This window comes from Sturnus vulgaris, chromosome 5, assembly GCF_052056855.1.
Source record: "Sturnus vulgaris isolate bStuVul1 chromosome 5, bStuVul1.hap1, whole genome shotgun sequence".
NCBI classification, from domain to species: domain Eukaryota; kingdom Metazoa; phylum Chordata; class Aves; order Passeriformes; family Sturnidae; genus Sturnus; species Sturnus vulgaris.
This window is the reverse complement of record NC_142247.1, coordinates 55,296,285-55,315,562: the sequence shown is the minus strand read 5'-3', so window position 1 is coordinate 55,315,562 and position 19,278 is coordinate 55,296,285. Positions and strand designations below refer to the sequence as shown.

At 38.9% G+C, this 19,278-nt stretch overlaps 1 protein-coding gene across 4 annotated transcripts in view; it reads left to right on the top strand.

Moving 5' to 3' along the window:
• TRABD (TraB domain containing) overlaps positions 1-19,278 on the top strand; it is a 33,027-nt gene that overhangs the window by 8,131 nt on the left and 5,618 nt on the right. For 2 of the 4 annotated variants that reach the window (XM_014877736.2, XM_088165761.1), the window contains exons 2-9: positions 3,273-3,339; positions 5,474-5,552; positions 8,176-8,342; positions 9,165-9,305; positions 14,136-14,246; positions 15,648-15,787; positions 17,039-17,211; positions 18,817-18,928. In XM_014877736.2, the coding sequence (XP_014733222.1) occupies positions 3,316-3,339; positions 5,474-5,552; positions 8,176-8,342; positions 9,165-9,305; positions 14,136-14,246; positions 15,648-15,787; positions 17,039-17,211; positions 18,817-18,928 (947 nt within the window). In that variant the 5' untranslated portion in view covers positions 3,273-3,315. Of the gene's footprint in view, positions 1-3,272; positions 3,340-5,473; positions 8,040-8,175; positions 8,343-9,164; positions 9,306-14,135; positions 14,247-15,647; positions 15,788-17,038; positions 17,212-18,816; positions 18,929-19,278 lie in introns of those variants that run through there. The other 2 variants (XM_014877737.2, XM_088165762.1) reach the window with 2 other exon arrangements.

Below are 19,278 nucleotides of genomic sequence, written 5' to 3'. Positions count from 1 at the left end.
TGCTCTGAGCTCCATTCATATCCACTGATCTTGAACTCTCACAGGGTTAGGGCATCCACAGCCTCTTTGGACAGCCTGTTCCAGTGCCTCCCCACCCTCACAGTAATGATTTTTTTTCTGATATCTAATCTGAATCTACTCTCTTTCAGTTTGAAGCCAATCCCCCTTGTTCTGTTACTACAGCTCTTGTAAAATGTCCCTTTCCGTGTTTTTTGTAGGCTCCCTTCAGGTACTGGAAGGCTGCAATTAGGTCACCCTAAAGCCTTTTCTTCTCCAGGCTGAACAACCACAGTTGTCTCAGCCTTTTCTTGCAGGAGAGGTGCTCTAGCCACCTAACCATCTTGGTGGCTTCCTCTGGACTCCGTCCAACAGGTTGGTGTCCTCCCTCTGCTGGGGACCCCAGAGATGCAGCATTGCAGGTGAGGTGTCACCAGAGCAGAGGGACAGAATCACTTCCCTCTCCCTGCTGCCCACGCTGCTTTGGATTCAGCCCAGGACACAGTTGGCTTTCTGTGCTGCAAATGCACATTGCTAGGTCATGTCTGGCCTCTCATCCACCAGCACTCCCAGGTTCTTCTCAGCAGGGCTGTTCTCAGTCCCTTCATCCCCCAGCCTGTATTGACAATGGGGGGTTGCCCCAAGCCAGGTGTAGCACCTTGCACTTACTAAATCTCATGAGATTCCCAAGGGCCTAGGAAAAAACGGTGTTAGACTTGCCTGTCATTGTGGCTGCCCACTCTCTCATCTGGCCATGGAAGTACTGGTCCGTGGATTCTCTGCAGAAGCTGGAGCTGGAAACAACAGTGAAACAGTAAGCTGGAAACAAACAGCTTGTTTCCTCTAAAGATATAGGTCAGTTAAAAACCGGTGCTGGTTTGCATGAGTAAACTTCGAAGCTCTCTCCCCCACCCCCACAAGTATTAGACATATAATTTAAGTTAGTGGTGAGAATCAGGTGAGGTTTTCTAAAGTGTCACTTGGTGGGAAAAAATACCATGTAGTGCTTTTGTATAGGAGTCTATTCTTTAAACAAAACTTGCAGTTCATTATTTTAAAGAATATTCTGTAGATAAGAGACATGCTTTCAAACGCCAGCAGGCCTTAATCAAGCTTAGAATGTTAGGCTGTATTTAGGGCCAGCTGATTCACAGACAGAAAACAACTGTGGTATTTTATACACAAAGCAGTTGAGAACCAAGCCCAGAGCTGAGCATCAGAGTATTGGTACACTCTCAGTGATGCTGTAGTTGAACAAGTATTTTCTCAGAAGGCAATTGGTTTCAGCATCTCTGCTTCATGCTGTTCCTCAAGTTTTAGTGCTGCAGTTCTTCCTGCAGCTGTTTGATCATTTGAAGTAAAAATGCCTTGGTAGAGTGGTGGGGGGAAAAGTGGTGTTTCTTTAAAACTGAGCCTGCTTTCCAGTGTGGTTTACTGCCTAAGTCAACAAGTAGTTAAGTCTATCAGAGACGAGACAGGATAAAAGAGGCACTGAGTTTACTTCAGCCCACAAAACCGACAGACTGCCTGCAGTTAGATGTCCGTGGGCTGGTGTGTCCCAGTCAGGTTGCGGGTCTCAAAGCAGGGGTTTTCTTCTACTGTGCTGCTTTAGACCTGTCTGTACCACTCATAAATTGTGGAAATACTGAAGCAGAAGAGCAGTTCAGCTTCACCTGCCATTTCAGCTTACTCTGACATCCAGGTTTCCTTGACTTGACTCCTTGGAAGGCAGGAAGGTCCTGGTTTTAAAATTATATCGTGCCTTGTAGCAAAACCACTGGAGTGCTTATGTTGCCTGTGCAGACTTCTTGCATGTTTTTGAATAGCTTGTTGTAATGAACCTCTTGGACTGTGTGCAGTGTGTATTTTTTTGTTTTAATGAGGTATTTGCCTTGCAGCTCAGGAGTTGTGTCTGTAGCTGTTTCCTGCTCAAGCTGTGGGGCTCTGTTGGGTTTCATGGGGATTTTGCTCCAGAGACCATGCAGAAGCCAAGATCTTGGCCACTGCATTTTTTTCTTGCCCAGCCTGCAGCTCTGATCTCCGGTTTGCTGGCTGACCATGAGCAGTGGACAGGAAGAAGACACAAATTCCTGGAATCCCTCTGCTGCATGGAGGGAGATGTGCCAGTGGACAGAATTGTACTCAATTACTTTATAGTGGCCAGGCAAATACTCTTTTAAAGAAATGTCTTTTAAGCAAAGCTAGAAAGCAAAATGGTTTTCTAGAAACCAGAATGCAGAGCCCTAATCTGACTGCAGGTGACTGTTGTACTTGGGGAAGGGAGAGGCTTGTCATCACATTTTGTGTGCTGAAGTATGTTGCCAACCAGATGCCAGCCAGCTTCTCTCCAGCCTCACCTGACCATAGGGCAGGAGCCAAACTTGTCTGTCCATTCCTCAGAGTGGGACTGCAAATGCATTCTATGAATAAGTTGTTCAGGATTGCTCTCTCTTTATTTAATAAAATCAAAAACTGTTCACATGTATTATGAAATAGCTCAAATGGAGGTAGCCCAAAGTGCAGTAGTAGAGAAGCAGCACTTTCTTTGAGTGCTTCAATATTAGTGGGATGGCAGTGAGAATAAGCAGAATGAGCACTAGTCATGGATTCAGTGTCTTGTGTAATCACCTCTAGAGTACCACTGAAGTCCAGTTACAGCACTCTGCCAACTTTGGACTTGTAAGATTCCTTCGTCCTTATTGTTAAACTAAAACATAGAAACCATTCACTAAGGGTTTGAAAACCTAGTTTCACAGATTTGTCACGCAGATACTAGCTGACTGATCTTCTAACCCTGGCATGTTTATATATATGTGGTCACATGATGCAGATAGAACAACATGTATGACTATAGTTGAATATTAAGATTGACTGCTCTCCTATTCTGTGCAGCAGTGAAGTCCTAGAAATATAGATGACTCCTAAAATCTGCCTAAAAACTGTCTTGATGTAGTGCATATGGACAAAACAGAACTACTGATTAAGTTGAGCAAGATTTTTGTTGCAGAAACTGTGCTCTGGCTCAAGAATCATACTAAAACAGGCTAGTTTTACCTGCTGCTGGGAGAGTTGCTGTTGGTTTGCTGTGGTTCTTTTAATGGAAGTAGAGTTGAGGTGACATTTGTGCCTCTTCAGTTTGCTGCTTTTATTACTTCAACCTTTATTAGGGACTGTAGAGACACATCTTTTTTTTTCTCCCTGACTGTTCTTGAGCATATATTTTGGGTTATGCCATTAATTTTTCATTCTCACCCATTTCTTTTTACTTCTTGCAGTTCTCGTGTGGTTGGTTGTTGAAAATAAGCCTACGCTGCAGGAATGCAGAAGAAGCAACAGCCTGAGGTAGGGCTTGGAGATGAAGTTTGTATCTCAGTACTATTGCAGGGAAGGTCAAGACTGTATAAGCCAGGTGCTTCCACTCATTTTTGGACAAGTTCTGCAAAGTCTTAGGACTGAGAATGCCAGCGTGAGACCGCTTTAAAACAGGGGTGGAGACCCGGGATAGAGTACTATTTTTCTTGGTACATTTAGGTTATTTTCAGGTTCTCTTTCCCTCCAATTGCAAAAGCTAAAATGCGTCTTTTCTATTATTCTGCTTTCAAGTGAGGAATTGCATAAAATAGCCTAAGCTATGAGATTAAACCTTTAGGCGGAAAAAGATTTTGTGACTAAATTACAGAAATTGATTATATATGAATAATCTCATTGTACATGACTGAAGTTCCTTGCCAAATTAAACTGAGATGCTTTTTCTATCATTTCTATTCCTTTTCTTCTCCTTTCATATTCACGTGTCTCAAAACCTTTTTCTGGTATAATTGGTGAAGCTCAGGAAGTTTCTCTTATGAAGTATAAGAACGTCAGTTATTTTGTCCTGTTAATAAAAAAAAGAACAACAGATTCCTAATGTGGTGGCTTAGTGCAGTGCTCATTGCAGTGTTGTGATGACAAAGCCAGCATAAGTGACAGGATTAATTCCATATGTTACAGATGGATAACTTTTTCCAAAATATTGTTGTGACTAGACTTAAAGTATGCAAGCAGTAGAGGCAAGCCATATGTTGTGATCAAAAGCTGAGCTGGTGTTAAATTAGATTTGTGAATGTAATTGCAATTTGCAGTGTAATTGCAGTTTGCAGTTGACAATGAACAGACTTTTTTGCTAGTGAAAGGATGATGTGTTGCTGTGAATATTTTAAACTTCGCACTGTAAAGCTGTAGTATTTTTGAGTTTACTCCATGAAATGTATCATACATTTTTTCTTGCCTTCAGTGGGGCCATGGTAAGACACTCAGGATTTATTTTCTTAAAATTCCTGTTCGGCATAATGGAATACAAGAAGAAAATAATTACTCTTGTAGAGAGCTCTTAACGATTCGATGTGCTTTTTACAGCCTTGCTTTAAACCTTACCAGGTTAAGTATAAAGTAAAGAAACCAGTCATTTCACCTAAAAAGCTGACATCCATCAGGAGAGGTTGGCTGCCTGCTTGCTGACTCATTAATATTGTCTTTCCTTTGGGAAGTACTTAAAGGACGCTGGATTCTCATCCTGTCTCTAATTTTTTGACTTAATGTTGTTCAGAAATTCCAAATTCTTCCAATAATCAACCTGAAGATACTTTGAATTAAGATAGTTGCCTGAAGGTAGTTTATAATTTAGCTTTCCCTTATTCCTGAGTCTTTTCTGCAATAACTCTGCCACTCTCACTTGAATGACATCGGCTGAATGAATGGAATTGTTTGAATTCTATGCACAGGTTTTAAAACTTACCAGTTAATTAAAAATAAGAAAGGTTTCTGTTAGCCAAAGACCTGTATCATATACTTCTAGGGATAACATCTAAGAATCAGTCTTTGGGAATCTTTTCAATTTACTTCTGTTCCTTTAGAGAGCAAAACTCTGCAGATGCCTTTTATCTTTTTGACTTTGATTTGATATGTATAAAGTAATCATGCACATGAATTTTCTAAGATTTGATGTGCATACTGTGTAATTGCCTTATTCCAACAAATACTTGGCCTGACTCTTCTAGAATGGATGTGTTCAGTCTTGTGAGTACTGATTAACTTTGTCAGACTCCCAACATACTAATGCTGACTGTTAGTTGAGTCAAATGGTATAAAATAATCAGTGCACATTTTAGTTTTCAACACAGAAAGTGCTGTAGTAATGTTAGAGATAAGTTTGTTCTTTTTATTTGGAATCACATGTATTTTAAAACTCTGTGTCAGGTATAAATATTATCTCTTAAAATAGGCATGAAGTAGTTCATTTTTTATATGTTCTCATACTCAGGCAGCTAGGAAAAAAATAGTTGTAAAACTACAGATGCTTTGAACTGTGACACTTCCTAAATTATTTACTTGCTTGAATATTATTAGTAGGTTCAAATTGAGCAAACTCACAAAGGGAAAGATGTATTAAAACATTTCATTGTAATTCCCAGCCTCGTTTTGATTTTGTTTCATACAGGCTGCTGCAGACCCAATGTCGTCCTCTGATGCACCAGAAGATGGCCCAAAGGAAACGTCAAGTGTATCACAGAATATCTGTATGTTTCTGGTTTGACTGGGGAGGGTGTGTCATACTGGAAGGGTATTAAACTAAATGTCTTTGCCTTTTCCTTTCCTAAAAAGGACAGGGCTGTTAGCAAAAAAGGGATGTGCTAATAAAGTCGTAGTTGATTTAGTCTGTTCTTGATTTGTTTCAAGGCCCAGTTGTGTAAATCAAATATAGAAAGAGCAATGACATATCGATTGTCAGTTTGCTGATCCCATACTTTCAAAAGTAAATATTTTTAGACTTAACAGATACACTCAGCTATTGTTTTAAGCTCAGTTATTGCTTTGTAAGCCAGTGATGCATAAATGTGTTTGCTTTTGACAGTCTGGCATCTAGTAGTATGATGTCGATCAGTTGACCCAAGTGGAATGCTTTGCCCATGCTAGCATGATAATATTTTGGCAAGCCTGCAGGATGTGGCAATAAAAGTACTCCGACCAAAACTGTCTTGTGAAACCCAGGAAGTGTATTTTCTTACCTGTTATGGGTGAGATCAGATAATGACAGGCATTTCTCAAGAGGAAAAAACAAAGGCTTCTTAGAATTTGCTTTATGTATATTGATACACTGTTGTAATATTAATGTATACAGTGCTAATTTGTAACAATAGGAACATTCAGAGTGTGCTTTCTGGCAAATAATAGTTTCTGAACCACCATAGGACAAATTAGTGTGTAACAGCAACACTGCTGAATAATTCCTAGGGATCTTAGCTTTCATAGGAGCAAACAGAGCCTTGACTGAAGCTATGAAAGGTGTAGGCAGACCTAAAGAAGCAGATTAATTTTTTATGTTGTTTTTTTTCTCCAGATATAGAACTCGGTTCAATAAAAACCATAGCTGCTCCTGAGTTTTCCTTAATTGCGTCCTTAAATTATAACATCTGATACTGTACCATTATTGCATTTTTTCTTCACATGAAGCATTATTCAATCCAATACTGCGTATATGTGTGAGGTGAAAGCTTGAAAAATAAATAGAAATTACACCCTTTACGGGTTACAAAATATATAGAAACCACTTTCAACTGGGGGAATCTGAACCATAAGTGGCTTTAGGCTAGGAAAGTATTTGAGATAGGTATTACACACACTTCCCCATGTATTATATTCTCCATTAGGCATCCACTTTTGACTATAGTGGGAGGCAGGATATTTGTTTAGGTGGGTTTTTGTTGATCTGCTATGGCTGCTTTTATAATCATGTGACTGAGAGTGCTACAAATGCAACAGGCTTACCTCTTCCTTTTTCAGTCCTTTTTCTTGCCTCCTCCTTAGCATCACCATTTGTTTTGGCCACAACAATTGTCTTAGCTCAGACAGTACTGATTACAATATACCATGTTCTTGGGTATTGACCATGAAGTAGTAGGTTGATAAAATGCTAAGAAAGATGTTGAAGGGTTGCTTTTGGTTTATGAGTTTGGGTTTCCTCTTTTGTTTGGTTGGTTTTCTTTTAATTTGGTTTTTGTTTGGTTGGTTTTGGTTCAGAGTTGTTTTATTTTTTTATGTAAAGTCTTACAAGATTAGCATTTGTGGGACAGAACTGGGGCCAGAGCCACACAGTTAAACCAGATTCATAAAATGAATGTGTGGTAGGAGGTTGTAATTTATCTGCTTCTTTGACATCCTGCCTACAAACTGTTCACTAATCTTTTTTTTTCCCCTGGGCTTATGATCCTATTCCAGGCTTCTGGAGACCACTTGAGACCTCTGCTAACTTGTGCAGCAGCTTACCAGAGAAAGAGAGTTGGTTGGAAACAAAACTCTGCTTTCCTGCTCGATACTTTTTTTTTTCTTAAGATGTGTTAGAGCTTAAAAATGGCTCATTCAAAGTGACTTTAATTTCCCATTGATGTAGAGTTAAAGCTTCTCTGTCTCAGTCAGTGAGGCTGTCTGGCATTTAACGGAGCTGATAGATCCTCCTGTTTTCAATATAGCAAGCATGTCAACATAGAGGAGCTAAACTCACATTGTACCATTTTGATCTTAAATAGCTGTTGAATCTAGTGAAGAATGATTAGATTCCTAACCTAAATACCTCTTGAGATTTAATTTTCCTTTCTGTACTGATCCCTGGTGTGTTAATCACAGAAAAGGCTAAGATCGGTACTGTAGATATCCTGTATGTGCCAATATGTGCAGGTGACTTTGCCATCATATTCACACCAGTGTCCATGTGTTGCTATCATTTATATAGATAAGAATCCCAAAATGGAACACTTCGCATTTAGAATTTTAAAAATGCTCTTTTTTTTTCTTTTTTTTTTTTTTCTCTAATTTAGTGTATACCTTTTCTAAGTATTCTTTGCTTCTCTGTCCACCTCACCTGCCACACAGCTTCTCTCTTTCCCTTACTGAACTGCGTGGACAGCCTGTCCCAGTGTCCACAGGGTAGGAAACCTGGACTGAGACCCATGCTTGGAGGCAGCCTCTCCAGTGATGGCACTCTCAATGATGTAGCTTCAGAACTGAATGTAAGATTACAGTGGTAAATCAATGGCCTTTTAGCTCTGCTCTGCTGTTTAGTGGCGACATTTTTATTTTCTGTCTTACTTACCTGCACTTTATATCATGTGTGCTTTTCTCTCCTATTTTTCTTTACATTTATAGCTGATGCAGATGCATTTAAAATTCTACTGGAGATGAAGCTGAAGAAGAGGCAGAAAAGACCTGCTTTACCAAGCACTGTGACTGAGCTTGACACTGAGGATGGTTCTAAAGTATATGTGGTTGGAACAGCCCACTTCAGTGACAGCAGCAAAAAGGATGTAGTAAAGGTAAATACTCAGTGAGCTCTTCAGCAGCATATTCATAGTGTTTCAACTTAACTGAACTTCATTTTACTTACTGCTATCTGACTTGGCTCTGTGCTGTAACCTTCAGGCTCTGTTTTTTCTAGTTGGCTGTTGGAGGGCTAACAGCACTAAAGGCAGACGTTACAGTAATAATTTTTGATGCAATACATTGCTCTCCCAGCTAAAATATTTTTATTCGCCCTTCAATAAAAAAGGCAGATACAGCCCCAGTGTTGAAAGTAGAAATCTCACTAGTGAAGCTTAAGTTGCCTGGATAGTATTTGGCTATAAAACCATGCCACACAAAACTTGGATTCCATTCTCAAGCTGCAAATACATCTGAAGCCCTAGTGCAAGTAGGAACTATTTCATATGGTACCTCCTGCAAACTGTGCAGTTTAGAGTGGCTTTATTCAGGAGCTAGAGGAAGAGGAATCTTGTAAGAACTAGGGTTGACAATTCTAGCACAAAGTGTATTCTAACTCAGATTGCAAAATACCACAGAGTCAAATTAATTTTGTGAATGTGAAAAGTTTAACATGAAGTGTGTATTCTCTGCTCCCCTTCCCAGCACAATATGTCCCAAAGCACCCAGTAACTAAGACATTTTTGCTGTCACCTTCTTTAATGTTTTTGTCAATGCATAGTTATTTGGAGAACTGTTGTTTACTATTCTACTGTTTTTTAATTGAAATGATTATTGGAATGTGCTTTTAACGTCTCTTTTCTCTTTAAAGTGTTGATGTTGGCTGCATTTCTGTTTATTTCCTTCTAAAGCAGTATAAATAAATACATCTTTTTCAGACGATACAAGAAGTGCAACCTGATGTAGTTGTGGTGGAACTGTGCCAGTACAGAGTTTCTATGTTAAAGATGGATGAAAAGACATTACTAAAAGAAGCCAAAGAAATAAATCTGGAAAAACTTCAACAAGCTATAAAGCAGGTATGATTCCTACAGTGGGAATTTAAGGCTTATGTTAAGACCAATTTGTCAAATTGCAGTCAGAACCATTGTTCCCACTAGTTGGGAACCTAATACTGTTGATGTAGGTGAGACTACTATTACAGTGGCAAAGCTAGGTTTGGGTGTTTTTTGTGTTTTCAGATGTAGCATTGAGCACTTTGTTTTCACAACAGGATTGGTAGGGCAAATTGACCTTGACAAGAATCCGCCTGCACTTAACAGCTGCTCCATTTGCAGGACATAAGTATAACTTTGCATTCCAATGCTCTGCTAATATATTTAAATATTATTAGTCCTGCAATCTACCTCTGTGTCACAACTATTTAAAGAGCATTTAATTTTGGTATTTTCTGTTTAGTTGCATTCCATCTTCATCTTAGTGTATTGCTCTTTATTCCTACTTATCGATTTGTGTTTTGAGTAGTTTCTAATTGACCATAGGCCCTGAAGGGGGATTCTGAAAAATTTGGGCTAAAAAGTGTGGTATTCTATTCGCATTATAACTACTCTCGGAGTTTGATGTGGACATGTCTGGATGTGTGTGCAAAAAATAAGTCTTGTACTTTTTCAGTTCCACCTAGCTAGCTTGCATTTAAGTAATATTAGGCTAGGCGCAGTGAAACAGCACAAAGCTGACTTAAAAATGACAGGACACTTGTTTAAAATGGCAGTGCATGGTCAATAGTAAAAAGAGTTTCTGTCCAGTTGGATGAAGAAATTCATTGATTGTTCTTTTGATTGTATGGTAACTGTATATTGCAATTGCTTTATTGATGTAATTGGGGAATTTCCAGGACTGCACCCCCATAGGAGCATAATCTGCATGCATGCAGAAGCACTTGCAGTGGCTTGGGGTTATGCAGTGTGTGTGCTCACACACAGGGTCTCAGGGCAGGCTTTCTGACTCACAGAGTTAGGCAATAATGCATCTTTCCAGTTTTCTTTATTTATGCCCTATCAAAGGGAAAGACACTGCAAAACACTTGCATATTGCATGAATTGCTGCATCTGTTTATCTTAGTTAAGGTGGATTATTCTGATGCATGTAGCCAAAATGCATGTTCACAACAGCTGGAACAAATATAGCTGGGGGTCTTCTGACCATGTGAACAGGCATAGAAACATTTCTTTCTTTATATCAAAGCTAAATGCAACAGTTTTTGATGTGTTAAGAGGAAAAGGACAATGAAAACAAAATAGCAGACTTTTTTTTCTCTGGGATGTAAACTCATGTTGTCAACTTAGCAGTTACTACTTCCTACCAGGGCTTGAAGTGATCTTGTGTGCAGACAGAAGAAAACACACACTCTCTTGGCTCCAAAGTCAGAGAATACTGCAAGAATCCTTCCTATTCTTACAGCCCAGTATTAGTCTCCTTTACTTTATTTGCAAGAATAATGCAAATAATAAAATTTGAGCATTGGGCCTTTTAAAGAACATATTTCTCTATCTATGGTCTCAACCAAAAAAATCCCCCAACCTTTCCCCTTTGAATCACTAACAACATGGATTGTATAGGGAAAACCAGAAAGAACAATCCAACTGTCTCATGCCAAATTATTGTGTCTTTGTTTTTCTCTGAGAAAAATCAGACCAGTTGGTAAGTTACTCAGTTATGCTTTAGTTTCTTCTTCTCATTGAAATGAGGTAGGCCCAAAAGCTACACTAAAAGACAAAGCTGCTTTCAGCTTTCATTCTTGAGTTTGGAAATGAGGAAAAAAGCCCAAATAGTGTCTTTTTATAATCACTACATAAATATTGAGCACTAAAATTGGATTTCATTGTTCTTAATTGAATCTGGAAACTGAGCAAAATGTTAGCATAAAATGTACATATTTGCAATGGGTGACTGGCATCCACAGCTTGTCAAGTAACTGCTTTAGGTTAAAACCAGACTTCGTTTAGCTCCTTCTTGAATTTCAAAACCCTTACAGTTGTGTACAGAAAGGTCCCTGTTTGCTTTCCATTAAGCAAGACAACATAGTGCAGACTGCTATCTGGCTCAAATGTGGATAACCTGGAAATGTGCAATAAGAGTTGGCTTAAACCAAACTGGTAAGACTTCTCCCTGGTTCCACTGTCCCTTCTGTGTCTATACCATGGCCCTATGACAGTTTGAGTAGGGGTTGGGTTTTTGCTACATCATCTCCCAGTGGCTGTAAGATTGCTGCTCTTGGCAAGAGGGGCAGTTGAGAAGCCTTCCTCTGGGGACAGAAGAGAAAGTGAGCTAGTGACAGCAAAATCATAGCTTAACCTCTTTTTGTCTGAAGTTCCCTGTGGAGGACTATATTGTAATGTTGGTTCTGGCTTTTGAAGAAAAGCTCACCTTTGCACTGTGTAATACAGCCCCCCATGTTTAGGTAAACCACAAGGATAGTCCTCTTAAATAAAATGGATATAACATGAATGGATAGATGATAGGTACATCCACATGGACAGGAGCAGGCTGCTGTTCACTTGCTTCCTTCACTTGTGTTTTGAAGGCTAACCTCTAGTGGTCTTGCAGCAGTAGGAAAACCAGCTCCAGGTGTCAAGGCTGTGCTGCCTTCCTTCATGGGAATGAGGGTTTTTTAAAGAATTGTGAATGAAAGTTCACATGGCTTGTTTCTGCACTTGGTGCTGGATCAGTGACTTATGCAGTCAAAGAGTAGCTCCAAGGCCCCCTGCATAGGCTGTGTTCCCATACATAGTATAGGAAGTATTCTTTGCCTGGCTATTGCTCTCTCTTCCTGCCCTTTTCAGTGTCTCTGTGCTAGTTGTGTGTCCAATAGTGTATCTTTCCTCAGTCATCCTTTCCCAAGCTTCACGGGTATTTAGTATGTTTAATCTCTTCTCCTATGTTTGGTATTTCTTTGCACATTTTCTAGTCAAAGTATCTTGTTTTCAAGGCAAGAGTCTGCTAAAGATAGTACAGCAGTGCTTTCATGTTTTGCTATTGTTCCTTTCCCAGTAATCTCTTACTCTTCTTGCTTTCTGACTGCTATTGAACATTGAGCTGATAAAATTGGTGGTTTTCTTTCTCTTTCCTGTGTGCTTTGCATCCCTCTGCCTGTGCAGTTAAATTTCTTTACACTTGTGCATTGCTATGTTTATTTATGGCTGTTGCATCTAATCTACAAAACCATTGCCATCCACTCAGGATTTAATGTTCTTTTGTGGTTAGCTTTCCTTGAAACAACACTGAATAATCTAGTATAGATAATAACCTTCTTTACTGTTTTGCTCTCATCATTTTTTGTACACTCTTCTCTTTATCCCCCAGCAGTATCTGGCTGGCCAGTTGTTGCTGGCTGCTACTATATACAACTTTTGTCACTCTATCTCTTTCATACTAAACAAATATGGCAGGCACTAAGGTTCATGCAGGTTAAGAGCACAGACAACTTGGAAACACTTCAAAGATGTATCCCTCTGTTAGCCAACAGGATGAATCTTCCTCTGACAGTGTAAAAATACAACTTTAGGTGCATCAATCCTGAAGGAGAGATCAGCCAGGCTGCATTATCCTAAGATTTTTGGGATGCTGTGAAATCACTTTTTCTCCTGTTTCTTCCTTGGCTCTCCCCAGAAGCCCAGCACTTGACTTTCTTCCATGCTTGCTAGTTTGTTATACGATAAAGCAGGTAATAAATTTGCTTTGAAAATAACCCCTCTCTTTTGCCAGTTCTGGTCCTCAGTGACTCTTGAGTCCATTTAATGGCACAAACCCACCCACAGCCTTTGGAGAGGTCACACAAGCATTAGATCCTGGCAAAGGGTGGATCATTTGATCAAGGAATGGAGACCAGGATCTTTCCCTGGTGACTTATATTAAGTCAGGCTATCCTATGTAGCCTCATCTTCAGCTGCACGAAGCTGATGATATAGCAGGAAATGAGCCTTTGTTGAGAGAAGGGGCAGACCCCCTTTTGGCAGAATTATAGTCTGATGGCAAGTTAGAGGAAATGTGTAACCAAGGTGCAGGTTATGCTATGGGACAGGTAATGTTGATTCTTTGAGTCCTAATTATAAAAGTAACTTGTTGAGGGCAGCCAGAGCTGGACGGAAGGTATGGATTTGAGATTTATTTTCATTCTTTTTGTAAAAGGTCAGGGAAGGAAAATTTTGCTTAGGTATACATAGGAGAATTCTTTCTCAAGACAAGAGTTTTGATTTTAAGTCTAGTTCAAAAAAGCAATAGAGAGCTTTCAATCTCCTTGTAGGACTCACTCATACTCAGGACTGTGAGGTCTCTTTTAAGATCTTGTGTTCCAAAAGCATACACTGGAACTTCTTGTACAATGTTAGATTCGCTGTGTTTCTTCATCTAATCAGTCTTCAGCCTAGTGTTTTTCACAATTGTAGACGTTTCTGGGATTAGACCACTGGCTATTCACTTCAGTATTTCTAGGACATGGCATTCACTGTACATTTAATGTAAATGTTCCTGTGGTCCCTTTATTTTTTTGTATCTGATATGTCAATAAAAATTAAATGCACAGTATGAACTGTTTAACCATTAAGTTATTCAGACACTTTCTTCAAGCAGAGTAAATATAGACTGAAATAAGTCTGGCTACCCTTCTTTATTTTCTTAACCTGCAGTGCATTTTTGTTGAAAGGCAGACTACTTTGGCCGCACAGTGAGGAAAACTAATAAAACTAATAAAAACTGAAATATGGCCTGTATTGATCAGTGAATTGGCTCCAAAATGTAGTTTCAGTGCTGTTTCTTCATTAAAATAATTAAGGTTTTTTTCACTTCTGTAAATAGTGCATTCTTTAGCCTGTTGACATTTTTTAAACACGTTTTTCTCTCTCTTCTGCCAGAACGGCGTCATGTCTGGATTGATGCAAATGCTGCTTCTGAAGGTTTCTGCTCACATCACAGAACAGCTGGGAATGGCCCCAGGAGGAGAATTCAGGGAGGCTTTCAAAGAGGTGAGAACTTGAACTGGCTTTTCTGAGGTCAGATTACTGGCCTTTTGCTTCCAGAGCTGAACTCAATAAAACTATTTTGTTATTGCCTAGAAAAGAGCACTCTGGCCATACCTCTGCAGAAGCCAGTGAAGTAGTAAAAATAATTTTTGACTTCAAACTGTACCTTAAGGTACAAAGATTCGTGATATGAGTTGTAGGAAAGCAATTCCTAAAAGGCTTCAAATGATAAGGCTTCTTGATGATATTCCTGAAGACATTTGTTTTCATTAATAATTTAGTTTCTTTTAAATAATTGTTTCTGAATTCTGGATATTGATCTTAGTCCCACTGTTGGTGGTGTCAGGATTTCAGGCTGTGAAAACCAGCTCTAAAGGATTAATGAGATCTGACACGTTCCATTTATCTACAAAGATTGGGAAAGTGAAATGCTCTGTCAACTGTTAACTAACTGGTGTGTTAGTCCTTTATGGTCTTTTGACATCACCTTTTGTACTGCTGCTGCCAGCAGTGATACCCAGAACTGAACAGTATTTGTGTTTTACACTACTCTTTTTTTTTTTTTTTTTTTTTTTTTTTGTCTGGGAATACTGGGATACTGTTTTCTGTGTATGTATCCGTCTTGCAGAATGTATCTTGCTATTTTTATGGAAATTGTGTGTTAGTAAGGAAATCTGAGAGAACATTGCTGGTAAGCAATCTAAATTAATTTAGTGTATTTATCCTTAATAAAAAAAAAAACTTCTTCAAGGTTTATTTTCTTGAGCATTCTAGACCAGAATTAAACCATTTTAAGTGGGAAGGAAAAAAAATTAGCTCTCTCCTATTCTAAAGCAATTGCTGGAACTTTTTAAAAAAACTATGCATAGGAAAGAATTTTCTAGAAATTCTGTACTGTGCTAAAATTTATGAGCATGAGCTACAGCCAAGTCTCACATTCTCACGTGTTGTCTTCCATCAGTTATTGTTGCATAAGCTCTTTCTGTAATATATTTTACCATGACCAACTGTAAAATTGATGATCCTGACAAATCCTAGGTGGGAGCAAAATGATGACAGTTGGTTCGCCTCAGGCTTTATTCAGACCCAGACAGATATTGAGCCCTTTTGAAATAATAATCAGCAGCTTTCTGCTTCAGTAGAAGTAATTTCAAGGGTTTGGCATTACAATTTAATGTTTTTACTGTAATATCTGCTGCATTGTGTAGCAGATTTATTCCTTTATGAAGTTACGTAGAAAAATTTTGTAAATTGTATTTACTGCAAAGCCAAAATGTTGAGGTATGACAGTGCTTGCTCTTTTTTAAGATACCTTGTATAACACATATGTATAACGTTTGTTAATAAGACAGTGTTGTGCTGTAGTATGAAATGTTGACTAGTTACTTGTATCTTCTTTTTCAGGCCAGTAAAGTACCTTTCTGTAAATTCCACCTCGGAGACCGACCCATCCCTGTTACATTTAAGAGAGCAATTGCTGCGCTTTCCTTCTGGCAAAAAGTCAAGCTTGCTTGGGGCCTTTGCTTCTTATCTGACCCCATCAGGTATGAACAAGCACCCCATATATTTTCTGTTTGGGGTGGATTATTCAGTTCTTCAGTTTGACTTTAGTATGAGGGTACCCAGCTTGATGCAATGCAATTTGAAGTTAGTGAGAAGGATGAATATACAAACTATGCTGCAATAATGTATTTTTGAAGTGAAAGCTATCTTTCTGATCTTGTCATATCTTGCTTTAATTGTCTTTCAATGCATTACTTCCAGGTGAAGTGCAAGATAAGGTGCTGGAGAATTCCTAGTATACTCTAAAAAAATTCTTTAAATTATTATTTTTATGCAGAAAATAAAATCTTTTCCACCGCTGTGTGTGGCTCTTGTAAATAAGAGTAAAGGCCTCAGTACAATTTGTATGTTCTTAAGAGTTCCACATACAGCCATCAACATGAGATTCCATGGAAAATGGAGTAATAATTCAACATCAAAACGGTCAGTCTATTGATGTTTCTGGCTCTGTTGAAAGCTAGCATTTCTCCTTTAGCTTGCCGTGCTGATATTTGTAGTGCTCTTTTCATCTTGGAAACTAAAGGAAGCCTGTTTGACGTCATTCTTTAGTGGGCAGTGATGCCAAACCAGATAATTGCATTGCCACAAGCTGTGACCCACAGGTAGGGGTGCTAACAGAAAGGTTTGTAGCACCTATGAAAAGAATAAAAGCTCATTACGTTTACTCCTGCAATTCTTATTTTGTATTTCCTGCCTGTTTGTGAATTGGTTTATAACTTTGACTTCCCTGCTAAAGACCTGTGATTGATACTAGGAAGCTGCAGATCTCTTTCCATGTCCTCAGACTGTTCATTACATTGTGTCGTTTTTGTTCCTTAAGTAGAGTGTGTGTGTTGAGTGATCAGATCTGCTTCCTCAGAAGAGCTGTGTGTAGGCTCTTCTAAGCTTATTAATACACACTGAAAGTGGGGCACCATGGTAACTCCTGCCTTTGAAGCTCTAGTGGTTTTGCTGAGTTGAGTTGTCAGCTTCTAAGGTGGGAAGGGAGAAAATCCAGTTGAAATTACTAAAGGCAAGTGACCTCTTTTCTTTCCCTTTCCTTCACTATAGAGCCATTGTTAGGTATCAAGTTTTACAGGTTTATGGACGTTATTTTCCTTCTGGAGAGGAAAACTGGGGGAGGAGAACTGTAGACTGTGTTTAGGTGTAACACCCAATTGTTTTTATTCATTCGTTTCTATGTGTTGACCTTTAAAAACATAACAGATACTGAGAACTTACCTTTCTTTCAGTAAAGATGATGTGGAGAAATGCAAACAGAAGGACTTACTGGAACAGATGATGGCAGAAATGATTGGAGAATTCCCTGATCTTCATCGAACTATTGTCTCCGAACGAGATATTTACTTGACCTACATGCTGAAGCAAGCAGCAAAACAGATAGAACTACCTCGAGCTTCAGAAAGTAATTGTTTTAAAGCAGAGATTATAACCAGCAAGGTGTTCTTTGTTTACTGGTCCAAAGTATAGTTCTCAGGAAATCTGGGATGTTCTGTTCATGAATGCCGTATGTCACATAAGATACAATGCTTGAAAAATTGAAGAGGAGTATTAATCTCCTGTTGAAACCACCTAGAGCAGTAGACTCTAAATTATGCTTCCTCTCTCATTATGCTGTTTAAAACTGGGAAGTACTAATTAGCCAGGCAACTACTTCAAAAGGCAGGGATCTGGTATGACAGCACAGTATGGGACAGTCATCTCTCACTTGCCCCATTATCTCACCAAATTCACTGTTGTCACTGGCTGCTGAGGGACTCACTTCTTGATAAGTTAATTCTCTGATTTTAGTACTCTTCGTAGGTTTTTTTATAATTATAAATTGGGCTACTAGGAACTTTGATCTGGCAGTAATGATCACATGTGACTGCTGTTTCAGCAAAATATTGGCATATAGAAAAATAGTATTCGTCTGATTTTTCTAAGTATTCTGCTGGCGTATGTAATCTGAATGCCCTTCCTATAGGTAAGCATACTGAAGTATGCTACCTCTTACTTAATGTCTGAAGAATATAGTGTTTATCATTGCTTTAGTGCAGAACTTCTGTTGCAGTTCTGTTTTAGAGCAACCCTAGAATAGACTGAGAGAAAGAAAATTTAGAAAAATCAATTGATAAATATGTGTAATAGTTCTAGTGTTTTCAATACAGTTTTGTTCCATTTTGAGGTGGGCTGCTCTTCACAGTTTTACTTTTTTTTTCTGGAAAAATCAAGGGTGAATATTTAAAGCAAAACAGTGGAACTTGTATTTTATATGTACGTATTATGTAGAATTTTCCCCATAGGAAAACAGCCTGGTCGTTATTCCTTAGAAAGCTTTTTGTGAGTTATTTTTATTGTGGCATGGTATTGTATTTTTCATTGGGGAAAACTTCCAGAAACCAGATTTCAGTTGTTGTGAAATTTGGGTGGTAGATGGGAGGTGAGGGTGTGAGCTGGCATTGGTCTGATGGTAGCTGGCTAATTGCTGGATGTTACTGCCTGGGTTTGCTGTTGCTGAGGCCAGGTCTCTAACAGGGAACTTCACAGGATCAGACGTGGTCTCAAGCACTGTTCTACAATTGTGAGCCCAAATCTTGTTAACACCTTGTGTGCCAGGTGCCACTTCCAAAGTGGCAGAGAAAGTTCTCTGTTCAGGAGATAGCAAAGGCCAGGAATGTTCCTTATAAGCAGTACAGAAACATGACCTACACAGAGAAGGAAAGAAGTTAATTTAGCTTGCATCTGCTGAGCCTGTCACCCTGAGGTAGGAATATGAGCACTGGCCAGGTCTCTTTATTTAATAAATTATTCCTGAAAATACAGAAACTGTGCTGACTTTTTCAGACTTTAAATGAAAGAGACAGTAGGTGAGATGAGTATGTAACAACAGAGTTTCAATATCTGGCAGTAAAAGCCCCTATATCTTGGAAAAATCAATTTTGTAGTCTCACACATTGCCTATTTATTTACAGTTTGAAATTAGTTCTTTTACAAATATGTTCCTTTCTCTCCATCTCTCTTTTCTCAGATGAACCTAGAAAATATATCCCAGCTGTTGTAGTTGGTGTTGTTGGCATGGGTCATGTACCTGGAATTGAAAAGAACTGGAATTCTGACTTAAAGATCCAGGAAATAATGAGGTAACAGTTGTCCTTTCCTACATGTTGATATAACAGCTTCTCCTGCTAAAAACCTGCAGTTTCTTTGGAGTTTTTTTGGTTGGTTGTCACAGCTTGAAGAAGCATCTCTACTGTCATCCGTGCCCTGTCAGCTCACTGAGTTGCTGTGCAGTGCTTGCAGACTGTGCTTGCAGCAAAGAAAAAATATCAAAGATAAATAGTTGAATATGGAGGGAAGTAGAAATGAGAATATGCCATTTTCTAGAAAGAAAATGTATTGGTCCTCATTAAAGTCTTCGAAAATGAAAATTCAAATGAGGGCTGGAGAAGATGGTGAAAACAGAACAAGGCTTTTAGTCTAACTTGGGTAA